The sequence below is a fragment of the Hyperolius riggenbachi genome, chromosome 8 (genome assembly GCF_040937935.1).
Source record: "Hyperolius riggenbachi isolate aHypRig1 chromosome 8, aHypRig1.pri, whole genome shotgun sequence".
Classification (NCBI taxonomy): Eukaryota; Metazoa; Chordata; class Amphibia; order Anura; family Hyperoliidae; genus Hyperolius; species Hyperolius riggenbachi.
This window is the reverse complement of record NC_090653.1, coordinates 179,815,193-179,834,169: the sequence shown is the minus strand read 5'-3', so window position 1 is coordinate 179,834,169 and position 18,977 is coordinate 179,815,193. Positions and strand designations below refer to the sequence as shown.

Genomic DNA, 18,977 nt, shown 5'->3' with positions numbered 1-18,977 from the left:
CCCTGATGCAATTCTCCACCGAGGTGGTGAGTGCATCAAGACGGCTGTTGAGTGCGCCCATTTTGTTTTTCAGGTCTGCCGTTCTGTAACGATTGGTGTCAGCACACAGAGATAATCTGATTATTGATGATCTGCAGAATCATCAATAATACAGATGTATACTTGATTATGGATGATATGCAGAATCACCAATAATACAAGTATGGCTAACCTCTGGACACCTAATGAAGAGTAAGTGATTGGTGTAACTGTAGGCTATCTCCAGTGGCGTAGCTACAAACCTCTGGGCCCCGATGCGGAATCTGGATGTGGGCCCCCCCCCCACGGCAACAACAGCCCCCCTCCCCCGGCAACACCCGACGCACACACATATCCAAATCCCTATAGCCAGCTATAGGTCCCCCCAGTATAGGTAGCCAGGCATAGGTAAGCCAGTATAGTTGCCCCCGGTATAGGTTAGCCAGGTAGGTGCCTCCAGCATAAGTAGCCAGTATAGTTGCCCCCAGTATAGGTTAGATAGGCAGGCGCCGCCGGTATAGCCATTTCCGCCGCCCGGACGTGAAGCTCACGTCCGGGCGGCAGCTCTGCAGCGCTCCCGCGCTTGGGCGCGCTCCCGCCCACGATCGCGGGCGCGCCCCCGCATCCCCGCTGTGCCGCCCGGTAGCCCTGGGATCAGTGAAAGGGAACATGGTTCCCGATCACCGATCCCTTTCCCCCGCAGAAAAACCAAAGCGCTCACCTGTGAGGCTCCGGCTCTTCTGCCCGGAGAGATTTCCGCATCCCCCTTGTACTTCCGCTTAGAGAGAAGTACAAGGAGGGAAACAAAAAACGAAGGTGGCCATCTTGTGGCCAAATAGTAAAACTACAGCTACACATTTTTTACATTACTATTTACACAGCTAACAACATTAAAAATTAACAGTTTATGTCCCACACCAAAATATTACCCAAATAAAAGTTTTAATAGTAAAAAAAAAAAAATTACAATTAGAAAAAAAAAAAAAAAAAAAGACATAAATAGTTACCTAAGGGTCTGAACTTTTAAAATATGCATTTGAAGGGGGTATACTACAAACATTTTTAAAATTATAAGCTTGTAAATAGTGATGGACGCAAAACGGAAACGATGCACCTTTATTTACAAATAAAATATTGGCGCCATACATTGTGATAGGGACAAAATTGAAATGGTATAATAATCGAGACATACGGGCAAATAAAATACATAGGTTTTAATTATGGTAGCGTGGATTATTTTAAAGCTATAATGGCCGAAAACTGAGAAATAATGAATTTTTTCCATTTTTTTCTTATTAATCTTGTTAAAATGCATTTACGGTAAAGTGGCTCTTAGCAAAATGTACCACCCACAGAAAGCCTAATTAGTGGCGGAAAAAACAAGATATAGATCAATTAATTGTGATAAGTAGTGATAAAGTTATTAGCGAATGAATGGGAGGTGAAAATTGCTCTGATGCATAAGGCGAAAAATCCCCGCGGGCTGAAATGGATAGGTTAGATAGATAGGTGCCCCCAGTACAGGTTAGCTAGGTGGGTGCCTCTAATATAGGTAGCCAGAATAGTTGTCCCCAGCATAGGTTAGATAGGTAGGTGCCCCCAGTATAGGTTAGTTAGGTAGGTGCCTCCAATATAGGTAGCCAATATAGTTGCCACCTGTATAGGCTAGCTAGGTGCCCCGAATACAGGTTAGACAAGTAAGTGCCCCCAGGTTAGATAGGTAGGTGCCCCCCAGTATAGGTTAGATTAGGTAGCTGCCCCCCAGTATAGGTTAGATGAGGTAGGTGCCCCCCAGTATAGGTTAGGTAGCTGCCCCCCAGGATAGATTAGGTAGCTTTCCCCCAGGATAGGTTAGATTAGGTAGCTGCCCCCAGGATAGGTTAGATTAGGTAGCTGCCCCCAGGATAGGTTAGAGTAGGTAGCTGCCCCCCAGGATAGGTCAGAGTAGGTAGCTGCCCCCCATTATAGATTAGGTAGCTGCCCCCCAGGATAGGTTAGATTAGGTAGCTGCCCCCCAGGATAGGTTAGATTAGGTAGCTGCCCCCCCCCAGATAGGATAGGTGGGTAGCTGCCCCCCAGGATAGGTTAGGTAGGTAGCTGCCCCCCAGGATAGGTTAGGTAGGTAGCTGCCCCCCCAGGATAGGTTAGGTAGGTAGCTGCCCCCCCAGGACAGATTAGGTAGGTAGCTGCCCCCCCAGGATAGGTAGGTAGGTAGGTAGGTAGGTCCCCCCCATAATGAAGGGGGGAGCCGCAGCTGCGGGGAGAGCAGCCCGACCTCTCCCTCCCTTCCTCTCCCCGCCCCCCCCCCCCCCTTCAAATGCAGAGTGCGCGGCGCACGGAAGCGCTGTAGGCAGAACTCACCTCCGTCCCTGCGCCGCTGGTCTCCTCCCGCTCCGTATAGATGTTGTTACACACGGCTTCCTGTTTAGCCGGAAGCAGTGTGTAACAACATCTATACAGCGAGAGGAGATCAGTGGCACTTGGAACGCAGGGATGGAGGTGAGTTTCAGCCTACAGCACTTCCGTGCGCGTCACTCTGCATCTGAAGGGGGGGGGGGCCCGGGGAGAGGAAAGGAGGGAGAGGTCGGGCTGCTCTCCCCCCAGCTGCGGCTCCCCCCTTCCCAATAGCCTGCACGGCGCACGGGCCGCACCCAGTCCTGGCCGCACTACAAAAAGACATGGGCCCCCCCGGGCCCCTCCCCCGCCTCTTCAGGAGCCGGGCCCAGTCGCGCATGCGACCGCTGTGACCTCTATTGCTACGCCCCTGGCTATCTCCCGAGAAGCGGGAGATATAGGCAGCTCGGCCAAGAACCACCTGCGGGGCAGGTGGCCCTGGGCAGTGCAGAGACTATCTCCTTGTGAGAGAAAATAGTGAGAACCTGGCAACCAGGGATATCTAGTACACTGTACTGCAGCCAGGGAAACTCAAGGGGAGAGGCCACTGGCTGCTAACAGGCCAGACCCTCTGAGGAGCAGGAGTCCTAAGTGCAGCTGACACTAGGTGGAATGGTGTCACTGCTAGTACAGATAGACTGAGCATTCAAGGGTGAGTGACAGCCTGGAAGGTCGGGCAGGCCAGGTCGGCAACACACGAGCAGATGAGGTACAGAGACAGAAGACTGATTCGGTAACCGGGTACAGGCAGGGTCTGGCAACAGGTAGGCAGATATGCAAAGGTACCGAATCAGAAAGCAATAGAGAAGTCGACAGAGCAAATAGTCATAGCAGAAATAGAACAGAGTCCTAGCCTGCGGTGTGAGGTCCTTGGTCTCAACACCCAGGAACTAGTCTGAAGTATAACACAATAATGACACAGTATTCCTAAGCTTGGGTGTGAGGTCCTTGGTCACAACACCCCGGAACTGGTCTAAAGTATAACACAGCAATGACACAGGATCCCTAAGCTTGGGTGTGAGGTCCTTGGTCACAATACCCCGGAACTGGTCTAAAGTATAACACAGCAATGACACAGTATCCCTAAGCTTGGGTGTGAGGTCCTTGGTCACAACACCCCGGTACTGGTCTAAAGTATAACACAGCAATGACACAGTATCCCTAAGCTTGGGTGTGAGGTCCTTGGTCACAACAACCCGGAACTGGTCTAAGATATAACACAAGAGTAATCTGGCTAAGTGTAAATTCCCAGGTCCTCCTGGTTCTAACAAACTGTGGGATCTGACTGAGATCTGAGTGCTTACACGTAAGTATTCGCAACGGCAGACAACCATCAACTGACAGGCAAGATGTATATATAGTGCAGCGCTCCTCAGCGCCGCCCAGCACCACTCAGCCAATGACCCACCGCGCTGGGATCAGCTGATCGTCCTGATCGGCTGATCCCTCTCCTACTGACATAAAGGTCCTGCCTCCCAGCGCGCGCGCGGGTGTGCGTAGCTCTCCATCTGTGTGCACTAGAAGGCTCAGACAAACCAGACGCTTTCTGCTGTGCGGAAACTTCCGGTCTGAACGCGGAGACAGCCGCCCCGCGCGGCGGTGTCTCCGCGATCCATTACAGGTGTAAAGTTTTATTGAGGGAAATGCAATCTTTATTAGGGAGTTTAAATTTTGCATCTCGTATTATGCCTATGGGCAGGATTTTTTCTAGGCGTTTGTCGGATTCTATGAAAGGCTTGAAGTCACCTTTCTCCCATATTAGAATTACTCATGATTTGCGTGAGGACCTTTTAGTATGGGCAAATTTTTTAAATTCTTATAATAGTGTGAAGGATTGCGGAATAGCCGCCGCGTGCCCTGACGGCGTGGCAGCTACTTCCGCGTCCAGCCCGGCGGTCTACGCGCGGCGACATGTGTCTGATGTGATACAGCCTTCCTGTGCACATAGGCTGAGGAATACACGCGCGCGCGGAGAGACAGAAGCTTTATGCAAAGCAGAGAGGGATCAGCTGACTCCCCTGGTCAGCTGATCCCAGGATGGATGCGGATTGACTGGAAAGGAACTGGGCGGCGCTGATCAGCACTGCACTATATAACCTCTTGTCCCTCAGTCTCACGTTGTCTGCCGTTGCGAATGCTTTGTGTTAGCACACAGACCTCAGTCAGATCCTGCAGTGTGTTAGAACCAGGAAGGACCTGGGAATTCACACTGAGCTAGATTACTCTCGTGTGTTATGCTTTAGACTAGTTCCAGGGTGTTGTGACTACAGACCTCACACCCAAGCCTAGTATACTGTCTCAATGCTATGTTATGCTTTAGACTAGTTCCAGGGTGTTGTAACTACGGACCTCACACCCAAGCCTAGGATACTGTCTCAATGCTATGTTATGCTTTAGACTAGTTCCGGGGTGTTGTGACTACAGACCTCACACCCAAGCCTAGGATACTGTCTCAATGCTATGTTATGCTTTAGACTAGTTCCAGGGTGTTGTGACTACGGACCTCACACCCAAGCCTAGGATACTGTCTCAATGCTATGTTATGCTTTAGACTAGTTCCAGGGTGTTGTGACTACGGACCTCACACCCAAGCCTAGGATACTGTGTCAATGCTAATGTGAGAAATCGCGGAAAAGCCGCCGAGTGCGCTCAGTGTAAGGCGGCTGTTTCCGTGTCCAATGCGGTGGTCTGCACGCGTGGGCCTACATCTGCTAGTCTGGCCGAACGCGGAGAAACCGCCGCATGCCTTGATAGCGGTGCGGCGGATTCCGCGTGCGGTGCTACGCAAGACATGTCTGGTGTGGCTGGGACCGATAGTCCACACAGGTTCAGAAGGACGCGCGCGTTGAGAGGCAGAACTTTTATGACAGCCAGAAGGGTGTCAGCTGACCAAGCCGGTCAGCTGACGATTGTACCAGTTCCCATTGGTCCAGCACTTAGGGGAGGCGCTGGAGAGCACTGGGCTATATATACTGGGTGCTGGTCATTCACTGGTTGTCTGCCGTTGCGATCACTACGTGGAAGCACTCAGACCTTATTGTCAGAATCTGTGTTATCATTCTGTTATACTTCAGACTAGTCCCAGGGTGTTGATGATCAAGGACCTCACACCCAAAGATTAGGAATCTGTGTTATCATTCTGTTATCCCTTAGGCTAGTTCCAGGGTGTTGATGATCACGGAGCTCACACCCAAGACTAGGCATTGTTTATTATCTGTTATGACCTTCTGCTTTCCTGACCACTCTTCTGTTCACTGATTTGGTACTTCGCTATGTCTGATACTCTGTTGCCAAACCCTGCTTGCCTTAGGATTACCAAATCAGCCTCCTGTCTTTGTACCTTGTATGTCAGTGTGTTGCCGACCTGGCTTGTCCGACCTTGAGAGCTATCTCCCCAGTTAAGAGATAGTTCACAGATTAGTCAGTGACATCCTTCTATTGGTGTCACTCACGCTCTGGTCCTTCCCTCTCCCAGTCTGACTCCTGCCCACGGGAGAGTCTCAGGCTGTTTGTAGGTACTACTCCAGCAGTATTCCTTACTGCCTTGTACCTGTCCTCCTGGTATTGTTCTCAAAGTATTACTGTTGCACCAAACACTCATATCTCTCAGGTGTCCAGAGGTTAGTAATATATCTGATTATCGGTGATACTGCAGATCATCAATAATCGGGTATATATCTGTATTCTTGGTGATACTGCAGATCACCAATAATCAGACCCTCTCTGTGTTACACCGATCATTACAGCTATGTTATGCTTTAGACTAGTTCCAGGGTGTTGTGACTACGGACCTCACACCCAAGCCTAGGATACTGTCTCAATGCTATGTTATGCTTTAGACTAGTTCCAGGGTGTTGTGACTACGGACCTCACACCCAAGCCTAGGATACTGTCTCAATGCTATGTTATGCTTTAAACTAGTTACAGGGTGTTGTGACTACGGACCTCACACCCAAGCCTAGGATACTGTATCATTTCTATGTTATGAGATAGACTAGTTCCAGGGTGTTGTGAACTCGGATCTCACACCCAAGACTAGCACTGTGTACTTGCATTATCTTAGCCCGCCACTAGGGTGTAGAGAGCTAGGATCTCACATCTAGTTAGGGCAAGTTTGTTCATATTAGCAGCAGGGCATCCTGCAACCAAGCTTAGGCCCCTCTCCTAGGGAGCCTTTAGCCTATAGGGATTCACCCACAGTCTGGGGTGAATTCCCTTCTTCTCCTTACCTCCAGCTCCTCTGGTGGTTTTCACTCAAAGTACTACTGTTACACCAAACACTCATATATCAGGTGTCCAGAGGTTAGACATACCTGGATTATTGGTGATACTGCAGATCATCCATAATCTGGTGTATATCTGCATTACTGGTGATTCTGCAGATCACTAATAATCAGATTCTCTCTGCGTGTTGACACCCATCGTTACAAATGGTCATTCAGTTTAGCAGGATTCTTTTATTACAGATGATGAATTAATTTTTCATACAGATGCATCGGGTAGTATAGGTTGTGGTGCAATTTTTAAGGAACATTGGTTTTCATCGGTATGGCCTTTGCGTTGGCATCAGGAGAAGGTGGTAAGTAATATAGTTCCACTTGAACTATTTCCAGTGGTAGTGTCTTTATACTTATGGGGTCACTATTTTGAGGGAAAGAGAATTTTAGTGTCATCTGATAATAAGGGTGTAGCTTTTTCTATTAACTGTTTGTCATCGAAATCCCCTTTAGTTGTTAAATTGCTTAGATCTTTAGTGTTTTATTCTTTAAAATTTAATATATGGCTTAAAGCAAAGTATGTACCAGGTAAGACAAATTCGGTGGCTGATGCATTGTCGCGGTTACAGATGGACAAATTCAGGAGATTGGCACCAGAAGCGGACAGGATTGGAGAAGTCGTTCCAAGTTTTTTTTATGGGATCTGATTTGGATTTTATTAGTAATGTAATTCAGCATTCAGTGTCACAAGGAACATGGAAAAGTTGCACTCTTTCTTGGAAACTTTGATGGGTTTTGAGCACAAGTTGGGTATTCATGAGCTGGATGTATCAGAAGGTTTAGTATTAAAGTTCATAATGTCCTTCATAAAGCAAGGCTATTCACATTCTCAAATAACAAAAACCTTAGCAGTTGTATCCTTCTTTTTAAAACTTAATAATAGACCTTCATGCGTTAGTTTTTTCTCAGTGAGGCAGTTGTTGAAAGGCCATAGACGTGGTAATGCATCCCCGGATGATAGAGCTCCAGTCTCATTAGATATTTTACATCTTTTTTGGGATGCGATGGAGCGGGTTTGCTGAGGAGGCTTGTCGAGGGGCTTATGAAATTCAGCTTTTCCGTTGCGCTTTTTCGATTATGTTTTTTTTGCGGCTTTTTGCATATCAGAGCTTTTAGCTAAGTCTAAAAAACACAGCTGTGGTTTGAAGTTTGAGAATGTGAAGCTTTCAGAGAATAAGTTAAGGTTATTTTTAAGTAGTTCAAAAACTGACCAACTAAAGAGGGGATCTTGGATTGAGCTGAATTCATGGGCAGGAAGTGTGTTATGCCCTATTGCAAATTTTAACAATTATTTATTACTCAGAGGCGTGAGCCAGGGCAATTTTTTGAAACTCAAGGACGAATGTCCTTTGACAATATTTCAATTTAATGCAGTGTTGCGAATGTGCCTTAAGCTAACGTGTTTACAGGATAAGAGAATTACTTCTCATTCATTTCGGATAGGAGCTGCTTCTGAAGCGCGGCTAGATTAGGATGTAATATTGGTTTAATTAAAAAGATAGGTAGATGGTCTTCTAATTCATACAAACTATATATTCGTAAATGACGTTGTGGTTCTAATTTTAGGAGATAAGAAGAATGTTTGGATAGTAGGACATTCTTACATCTATTGGCCTTACAACAGGGCTTCCAGAAGAATTTACTCCTCCAATTTGAATATGGACATTAGCAAATATAAGGTCTATTGGTGTGGAAACAGAGGAATTGTTTGGGATCAGTTGCATGAGACTCTGTATAATTTGTTTAATGTTTTTCCTGTCCTGGATGTTCTTATTGTACACTTGGGGGGAAATGATATAGGGGTTGATAAGTCTTTAGAGTTATTTTTTAAGATTAGGGATTCTTTAAGTGCTTTTAAGTCATTTTCACCTTCTTCAACAGTTATATTTTCAGAGGTGGTTCCGAGATTGCTTTGGTTAAATACACCATTAGAAAGAGTGAGGAGGCGGTTGAATCACAGTCTGGAAAATGTTATGCCCAGAATAGGTTTTTTTTTCATTTAGACATATTGACCTGGAGGGTGGTTGTCAAGGTCTATATAGACAGGATTTGATCCATCTTTCTGATGTTGGTTTAGACATCTTTAATTTAGGACTCCAGAATTGTATTGAGAGGGCCGTTGGTGGGGTGCCTGGCTTGTTGCCTGGCTAGTGGTGATTTCTTTGGATAATTTTACTTTAGTGTTTATTGCCTGGGCTTTAGCGGTAAGGTAAGAATTTTATGTCTTAAGTATGGATCTCACGGAACTCAATGTCCACCCAACTCTCCGCCTTTGGATTACAGACTTTCTCTCAAACAGGTCCCAGGTTGTCAAATTGGGCGAGATCACCTCCAGTCCCAGAGTGACCAACATAGGAGCCCCCCAGGGCTGTGTCCTGTCACCATTCCTGTTCTCTCTTTACACCAACAACTGCACTTCCACTGTTAACTCTGTCAAAGTCATCACATTTGCGGACGACACTACAATTGTTGGCCTGGTCAGTAAGGGCGATGAGCAGGCCTACCGACAGGAGGTAGACAGAGTCTGCAATTGGTGCAGAGAGAATAGGCTAGTCCTAAACACAACCAAAACCGTTGAGATGGTCATTGACTTCAGGAAACATGCCACTAACCCACCCCCAATCTATATTGACGGAACTGAAGTTGCAAGGGTATCTAGTGTCCGCCTCCTGGGCACAACCATCTCTGATGACCTGACCTGGAGGGCAAACACTATCTCAACTCAGAAGAAGGCGCAGCAAAGACTCTTCTTTCTACGACAACTAAAGAAGTTTGGCATGGCCCAGGAACTTCTGAGATCCTTCTACTCCGCCACCATTGAGTCGGTCCTTTGCTCGTCCATCCTGGTCTGGTACGCTAGCTCCTCCGCCAGCGACAGATACAAAATTCAGAGGGTCATCAGCTCAGCGGAGAGAAAAATTGGGAAACCTCTACCCCCCTTAGATCTCATCCACAACACTAGACTGCTCTCCAGAGCAATGAAAATCGCTGGCGACCTCTCCCACCCAGGTCACAGCCTCTTTAGCCGGCACAAATCGGGCCAGAGGTTCCGGTCCATCTCATCCAGGACTACAAGACGCAGGAACACTTTTTTCCCCACGGCCGTTAGACTCTTGAACTCTGCCCTCTCCACAAACCCTTCCCCCCATAGCCGCCTACAGACTGTCATCTGACCGTGTTGCTGCTGCCCTGATCACTGTTCTTGCTATAGTGTGCATTAGTACTACTCTTTACCTTCTGTAACATGTTGCTGACTCTGTAAACTTGTGTTGTCTTACCAATGTCATGTTACTTTTACTGTGCCAAATCTCCGTGCCAAATCCAATTCCGGGCACGGTCCAGCCGTGCTTGGCGAAATAAAGAGATTCTGATTCTGATTCTGGATATGTCAATGGTATGTAATTTATTTGAACTTAAATAGCTCTTCTTCTTTTGATACTAATCTGTTAAGTGTTTTAAACCAATAATAAAGCGCCACAGCCAATTTAGTCCAATTTCTGGAGTCCTGTGTGTTTTCTTTCTTTAGTACTTAAGGTTAAGGTTTTAGTGATTATAGGATATGTAGGTAGAAAAAAACAAAGTCTTGTAAAAGTAATACCTTTTAATGGCTAACTGATAAAGTTAAATAATGCAAGCTTTCTGTCTGCATACTGGGGCTCTCTCTGTCTATTTAGTGGGTCCTAAAAATTCCTATCACAGATAATCCTCCACAAGTCTGAGACTTCTCAATATGATCAATGTAAGACTAAGGAAGCAGGAGGAAATAAATTATATATAAAAGTACAAATTTTATTAATGACCAAAATACAAACACATATATATGTAAATCTATTGATAAAAAAATATTGATAGTGCACAATCCATCAAATATCTTAATGCATTAAGATATTTGATGGATTGCGCACTATCAATATTTTTTTAGGGGATCCCCTACATTTTTCCATCTGGCCTAGACATGGTGGCCCACCTGTGTGTTCTGGTCAATTTTAAATAGATTTACATATATATGTGTTTGTATTTTGGTCATTAATAAAATTTGTACTTTTATATATAATTTATTTCCTCCTGCTTCCTTAGTCTTACACGCTCTCTCTGTCTATATACCGGGGCTCTCTCTGGCTGTATACTGGGGCTCTCTCTGGCTGTATACTGGGGCTCTCTCTGTCTACGTATATACTAGGGCTCTCTCTGTCTACGTATATACTGGGGCTCTCTCTGGCTGTATTCTATGGCTGTCTCTGTCTATATACTGGGGCTCTCTCTGTCTATATACTGGGGCTCTCTCTGGCTGTATTCTATGGCTGTCTCTGTCTATATACCGGGGCTCTCTCTGTCTATATACTGGGGCTCTCTCTGTTTATATACTGGGGCTCCCTCTGGCTGTATACTGGGGCTCTCTCTGGCTATATACTGGGGCTCTCTCTGGCTATATACTGGGGCTCTCTCTGGCTATATACTGGGGCTCTCTCTGGCTATATACTGGGGCTCTCTTTGGCTATATTCTATGGCTCTCTCTGTTTATATACTGGGGCTCTCTCTGTCTATATATTGGGTCTCTCTCTGGCTGTATACTGGTGCTCTCTCTGTCCACATACTGGGGCTCTCTCTGGCTGTATACTGGAGCTCTTTCTGGCTATATTCTATGGCTCCCTCTATCTATATACTGGGGCTCTCTCTGTCTATATACTGGGGCTCTCTCTGTCTATATACTGGGGCTCTCTCTGGCTGTATTCTATGGCTGTCTCTGTCTATATACCGGGGCTCTCTCTGTCTATATACTGGTGCTCTCTCTGTCTATATACTGGTGCTCTCTCTGTCTATATACTGGGGCTCTCTCTGTCTATATACTGGTGCTTTCTCTGGCTGTATTCTATAGCTCTCTCTGTCTATTTACTGGGGCTCTCTCTGGCTATATTCTATGGCTGTCTCTGTCTATATACTGGGGCTCTCTCTGGCTGTATACTGGGGCTCTCTCTGTCTATATACTGGGGCTCTCTCTGTCTATATACTGGGGCTCTCTCTGTCTATATACTGGGGCTCTCTCTGTCTATATACTGGTGCGCTCTCTGGCTGTATTCTATAGCTCTCTGTCTATTTACTGGGGCTCTCTCTGGCTATATTCTATGGCTCTCTCTATCTATATACTGGGGTTCTCTCTGGCTGTATTCTATGGCTGTCTATGTCTATATACTGGGGCTCTCTCTGTCTATATACTGGGGCTCTCTCTGTCTATATACTGGTGCTCTCTCTGGCTGTATTCTACAGCTCTCTCTGTCTATATACTGGGGCTCTCTCTGTCTATATACTGGGGCTCTCTCTGTCTATATACTGGAGCTCTCTCTGTCTATATACTGGAGCTCTCTCTGTCTATATACTGGGGCTCTCTCTGTCTATATACTGGGGCTCTCTCTGTCTATATACTGGAGCTCTCTCTGTATATATACTGGTGCTCTCTCTGTCTATATACTGGTGCTCTCTCTGGCTGTATTCTATAGCTCTCTTTGTCTATGTACTGGGGCTCTCTCTGGCTGTATACTGGGGCTTTCTCTGGCTGTATACTAGAGCTCTCTGGCTACATGATGGGGCTCTGACTCTGAGCAGCGCAGGCTTGAGCTGTGGCCAGAGCTGTCACAATTTGCCATCCAAGTGGCTGGATAGTGTACTGGTTAAGGGTTCCGCCGTTGACATGGGAGACCAGGGTTCGAATCCTGGCTAGGTCAAGTACCTATTCAGTAAGGAGTTCAAGGCAAGACTCCCTAACACTGCAGGGTGGCCTCCTGAGCGCGTCCCAGTGGCTGCAGCTCTTGAGCGCTTTGAGTCTGACAGGAGAAAAGCGCTATACAAATGTTCGGATTATTATTATTATTATTATTATTAACTTCTGGCTTGCCCTGCCTCAAGCGTCCTGTCAGAAAGGACCTTCAGCGCAGTTGGAGGCATTGTCAGTGAGAAGAGAAGTAGCCTAGGTCAAAAAAGTGTTCAGTAACTCACCTTTAGCAAAATTAATGAGGCATGGATCCCGGAGGGCTACTGCCTGCCCGAAGACTAATCCAGGGTTCGCAACATCTCTATCTTTAACACAGGAGACCAAGGATCGAATCTTGCCTGGCTGCAGCCAGTACCTATTCTGAAAGGAGTTCTTGGGCAAGACTCCCTAACACTCCATGCCAAGGTGGCCTCCTGAGCATGCCCTTAGTGGCTGCAGCTCTCAAGCACATCTGGCAGGAGAAAAGCACTATACAAAGGTTAACATTACAGTTTTATAATTATAAACTAATGTCTCATACCTCTGGATACCTTTCTTTGAACCTTTTGCACTAAACAGAAGGGAGATTTTAAAAACATTAAATTTTAATACTTTACTGTACAATCATACCATGCAATATTAATTGTATACTCACTTATATTGTCTTACAGATCTTTACCGAAGAGCTATGCATGCTTTAAAACTGAAGCATAAACACAGCAGAGAAAGAAGTGATCCATAGCAACCAACGACTCAAGCGCACTATCTGCTTTCCAAGGAATATAATTTTCATATATTAGGAGTACAATGAAAGTCATATAGATTAGTAGGGAAAAAAAAGACATTGAAAAATAAAAAGTTGTTTGTTGCATGGTAATTGGCAAATAGGGGTGAGCTGGAAGTGTTTAGTGAATCCATTTCTATTTTCCCTTCATTTGCAATGCAATCAAAACTTAGTAAGTATGATTCTGATTTTGTGAATACCTGATCCAAATGGCAGCCCCCCTTGCAATAGAAAATGGAATTCCCAAAACTGAATTTCAGAAAGGAAAGTTGTAGCTTTATGTTTCTGGCAATTAATAGACACTATAAATACACAAAATTCTGAAATGTAATGGCATGTGCTAGACTGCAAAGTAATCTTGTAAGTTGTGAAGACAATTGTTTTTTTCTGCCAGGCTTGCCTGATCAACATGTACATAGGTAAATGTGTCTATCTTACATATAGTGTATTTTTCGCCGTATAAGACACCCCGGAATAGACACACCCATGTTTAGAGGGCAAAAACCAGGGAAAAAAAAAATATACTAAACCTGAAGTGTCCATGTTCCAGGAGCGTCTTGTAGATGTTCTCCCCCAATTGGTATCCTCCTGGGAGCTGGGAAAAAAGGGCGCAGGCAGCTAGTGGACAAAAAGGGCGCCGCCATTCACTCTCATAATAAATAACGTTTAATGGGCGCCGAGCAGGAAAAAAGGGGGCTGGAGCTAAATAAAGTTTACAAACGGCGCCCGGAGCTAAATAAAGTTTACAAACGGTGCCCGGATATGTTTAATGATTTATAACTGAGCTTGTGGTGATTTACGTTTATAAAATGCACCCGTGCCGATTTAACGTTTATGAAAATACTAAACATATTTATCTTATTTAAATAATTAAAACATTATTTAAAGTTTTATCCCTTACTGTTTTTAAAACATTATTCACAAAATAAAGCGATCAGTACGTAATATAAATTGGAATATATTTTTTGGAGTCACAATTTGTAAAACATTATTATCCACATAATAAAGCGATGACTAAGGGGGGTGGTTAGGTTTAGGCACCACCAGGGGGGTCTTAGGTTTAGGCACCACCATGGGGGTCTTAGGTTTAGGCACCACCAGGGGGGTCTTAGGTTTAGGCACCACCAGGGGGGTCTTAGGTTTAGGCACCACCAGGGGAGGCTTAGGTTTAGGCACCACCAGGGGGGTCTTAGGGTTAGGCACCACCAGGGGGGTCTTAGGTTTAGGCACCACCAGGGGGGTCTTAGGGTTAGGCACCACCAGGGGGGTCTTAGGTTTAGGCACCACCAGGGGGTCTAGGGGTTAGGGATAGGTACAGGGAGGGCTTTGGGGTGATTAGTTTTAAGCACCACCAGGGGGGGTCTTAGGTTTAGGCACCACTAGGGGGGTCTTAGGTTTAGGCACCACCAGGGGGGTCTTAGGTTTAGGCACCACCAGGGAGGTCTTAGGTTTAGGCACCACCAGGGGGGTCTAGGGGTTAGGGATAGGTACAGGGAGGGTTCTGTGTGAGAGTAGGCTTAGGTATAGTTTTACTACAATTTTAGTAATATTTACTAATGTTTTACAACACTTATTACGAACGTAGTTATATTTATATCATCGTTATAAAGAATATTTTCAGATTTTATTATAAGAGCAAACCATAAATGAAGGTTATTCACAATAATATACAATTATAACAATTAATCATATATTATCGTTATTTTAATAAACGTAATTATAAGTTTCACTTTTGAAACAGGGAAGATTAAAGTTTTCACAATTGCCGATTTCATAAACATTATTTAATGATTTATAAATTTGTTAAACATTATTTGTAAACGAAATATAGCACACTATTTTTATAAACACTATTAAAGATTAATTGTTAATTAGCGTTTACACCCCGCGCCCTTTTTGTCCAGGCGCCCTTTTTGTACGTACGCATCCTCCTGTGTCCCCTTCTGTCCCCAGGCATCCCCCCAGATGTCCCCAGGTGTCCCTTTCTGTCCCCAAGTGTCCCCCTTTCTGTTCCCAGGTCCCCCCCTTCTCTCCTCCAAGGTGTCCCCTTCTGTCCCTAGGTCCCCCTTCAGTCCTCCTAGGTGTCCACTTCTGTCCTCCTAGGTGTCCACTTCTGTCCTCAGGTGCCCCCCTCCTGTCCTCAGTTGCCCCCCCTCTCCTGTCCCCAGGTGCCCCTGCTACCTCTCCTGAGTCCACGCTATGTCCTCGGTGTCCCTGCTAAAGTTCCTGTTTAAATGAATGTGAGAAGTGCGGCAGTGAAGAGGTCGGCTATCCCGGGCACTGGGGAGCAGGGACACGGGGGGAGATAGCGGGGACACCGGGGAGGGAAGCGGAGACACGGGGGAGGAAAGTTGTGACACAGGGAGGTAAATGTGGATATGGGGGATGTAGCGGGGACATGGGAAAGGTAGTGGGGACACTGTGGAAGCGCAGGACAGAGCAGGAATACAAGCAAGGAATCCCTGATGTGGCGGGTCGCGGTTCATATCGGCGGGTGTTCGTAAGTCGGGTATTCCCTGCCTTAGCCGTATAAGATGCAGAGACTTTTTCTCCCCAGAAAAAAGAAAAAGTGTCTTCTTCGGCAGAAAATACGCCTAATATGCCTTTGCATATTAACTTCTGAAAATGTATTTTCACTTTTTGCAGCAAAAATTATTGCAAAATTCAGATTACGTAAATGTGAAAAAAATGTATTTCATTTATTATTATATTTTTGTTTTGTTTCCCATGTTGCTTAGTAAATTATGTTTGCATTGCCATCAAACAAACCCATGCACAAATGTGGCAGTTTAACTAATGGTGAATCAATTTTTTCTTTTATTTTCATGTTTCACTTTAAACAAAAATACAGAAATCTAAACTAATCAAATGAATTCTAAAGCAGCCCATACACTCAGCCGATTTTCTGTTGCAAATCGGTTGGCCAATCGACCGATCGACGGCCGATTTCGATCGATTTCGATGGATTTCCATCGAACTTGCAGGGTGGAAAATTTAGGTCGATCTGATGAGATTGCTTATCAGTTTGCATTGGCCTTAATGGAAATCTGATGGCAAAAAAATGCCATCAGATCGAATTTCAACAGATTTCAAACTGAAATCTATTGGAATTCTATCCTGGTAAAAAATGTTCTAAAAACGCATCAGATAGATCATCAGATGCATTTCTTATCTATCTTCTGCCAATCTGACGAGTGTATGGGCACCTTTACAAAAGTATTCAGTTTGGCACAGAATTCCTTTGTTCCACACAAATATTTTTGGCAGCGACCTATCTCTAGCAATTCTGTTGCATAAACTGATGCTATTAGGCCCAATTCACACTTGCGTTACAAACGTAATGGATGCAAACGGATCCAATGGTGACCTATGGATCCGTTCACATGTGTACGTTTGAACGGATCCGCTCGCACGATCCGCTGAACAAGTTTGCTGCAGCACCTATTTTTCTGAAAACAAAAGATAAAGCCTTGCATTGGGGCCAATGAGAGAATGGAATATTTCTACACACTAGTGAAGAAACGGACCATTAAGGGCAAAATCCACTGGGGGTGGGGGTTTGGGGGATGTGGAGATGTGAATCGGGCCCTCCCTGAGTGGGCGGGTGGGTGAGGGAGGGTTGAAACTTACCCAGGCTGCTGTCTTCTTCATTGCAGCCTGGCAGTAGGGAGGGCCTCTTCCAGGCTTCTGTCTTCTTCTGCCTTGTATTACGTCCCACTTAGTGTCACGTGACTATGCTTCCTCCTTTAACCCGGAAGGAGGAAGTGTGGTAGTCATATGACGCGATGTGGGACACAATACAAGGCAGAAGAAGCCAGAAACCTGGAAGAGACCCTCCCTACCGCCCGGCTGCAATGAAGAAGACGGAAGCCTGGGTAAGTTTTAATCCTCCCTCACCAACCCGCCAGCTCAGGGGCAGCCCGATTCGCATCTCCACATCCCCCAAACTGCCAACTGCTGTGCCAACGGATCAACTGATGATCAGATCCATTTTCACAGATCCATTTACCATTGTGAACCAAGCCTTTACGATCCGTTGAAGCAGAAACTGGATCCGTTTGGCTAAAAATCCCCAATGTGAACCGGGCCTTAGACTTTGGAGTTAGTACTCGCTATGTCATGTAGGCAGAAATTTGAAGCGCCAGAGATTTTTATTGTAGGTGCTGCAACCTGCTTGTATGGATCATAGGTGATCAACAGTTTTCTTTAAGCAGGGGTGTTTCTAGCCTTTTTGTCACTCCAGGCAAGAAGTCCTGTGTCACCCCCTCCTCCCTCAAAAAAAAAAAAAAACACATTCACACACTAGAGAATATAAAACATGGCAGTATAGGGTGGATGCATAATACAGGGAGTCCCTGAAATACAAACAACCTGCCAATCCTGTCACATTTCATTGCACACCCCCTTCCTGCACTACACCAGCTTAGTGTGTAAAAGCAGAGTATAGTGCAGCAGAAACTGAGCTCTCAACTCTCCACTGAAATCCAGTGCTGTGCTTCTGCCTGTCCACTCACCACTTTTCCTAGTTCCCAGCATCTCCTACCGCATGTAGCATGATTACACATTACATGAGGAGAGTGAGGTGCCAGCACTAGAGGGAGCATAAAATAGACAGGATGGTCACACAGACACAGCACTGGAATCCAGAGGGGTAAGAGCACAGATTCTGCTGCGCTATACTCTGCCTTTACACACTGGACTGGGGGAGCGCAGGAGGGGAATGGAAACAGAAAGTGGGACAACAGGACAGAGGGCAGCACAAAGAGGGACAAAAGGAGGCACAGTGGGACAGAGGGAGGCACAGAGGGATGCACACAGAACCGGATCATCATCAAGGCAACTTAGGCAGGTACATATGGGCTGGAGAGTCTAGGGGCCCATTTTATGCTAGCCCCAAACAAATCTTGCTAAAAAAAGATAGAAAAAAAAAGGGTGGGCATAGGGGGACAGAAGGAGGCACAAACTCCTGTGGGGGCATTTCTTAGTTCAGAAGCCATGGCTTAGTTCAGGGGCAGGGCTTAATCAGGGGCATGGCTCCCCCTAGGGCCAATAACACTCCAGGAAGTGGCCTGGAATGCCTATGCCGGAAAAGACCTCTGCATTTCAGATCCAGTAGCACAATCTCCACCTTGAGCTTCACCTACAGACAAGCTACCACTTGAATAGAGGTTGGAAACCTCTACCAAACTTCGGTTGTCCCCTGGACTTAATCATGCAAGGCAGAGGAAAAAACACTCTAGAGCCAAACAGAGACAAAGTCCAAAAAAGAAACCAGAGGTCAAACACAGGAGGTCAGATGAATAGCAATCTAATGCTGGGAATACACGGTTCATTTCTGCCGCCGATAGATGGTTCGATAGATAATTTTCGATATGTCCGATCTCCCGTTCAATCATTTTGCCGCTCGATTACAGATAGAAGTGAATGTAAAAAGATAAGAAAAACGAGCGAAAGATAAGAGAATCGAGAGGAGAATCGAGCTGCAAAATCGATCAAGCGCAGAATCGAGCAGCAGATACGCATCATGTATTCCCAGCATAAGATTTAGACAACCTCTAAGCCAGGAACCAGCCAGAAGACACATACAAAAGGCCAGGCAGAGAAAGTCAGTCACAAAAAAGAAACAAGGTCAATAGAGGCAGCAATCCAAAATGACATCAAGCTATGCCACCACACAATAGCAGTCCAAAAACACACCCAAGCATCAGCACTCTAGCAGCAAAATGTTATTCCAGGCAATGTGCATTGGACGGGGCCA

The 18,977-nt window shown here is 45.7% G+C and overlaps 1 protein-coding gene across 1 annotated transcript in view; it reads left to right on the top strand.

The window, feature by feature from the left end:
* The window catches only part of LOC137528401 (ADP-ribosylation factor-like protein 13B), a 2,482,321-nt gene extending 2,467,908 nt beyond the window's left edge, over positions 1-14,413 (top strand). Inside the window, exon 10 of the mRNA XM_068249693.1 lies at positions 13,107-14,413. Coding sequence (XP_068105794.1) covers positions 13,107-13,177 — 71 coding nt within the window. The 3' untranslated portion in view covers positions 13,178-14,413. The remainder of the gene's footprint in view (positions 1-13,106) is intronic.
* The last annotated feature ends 4,564 nt before the right edge of the window (positions 14,414-18,977 follow it).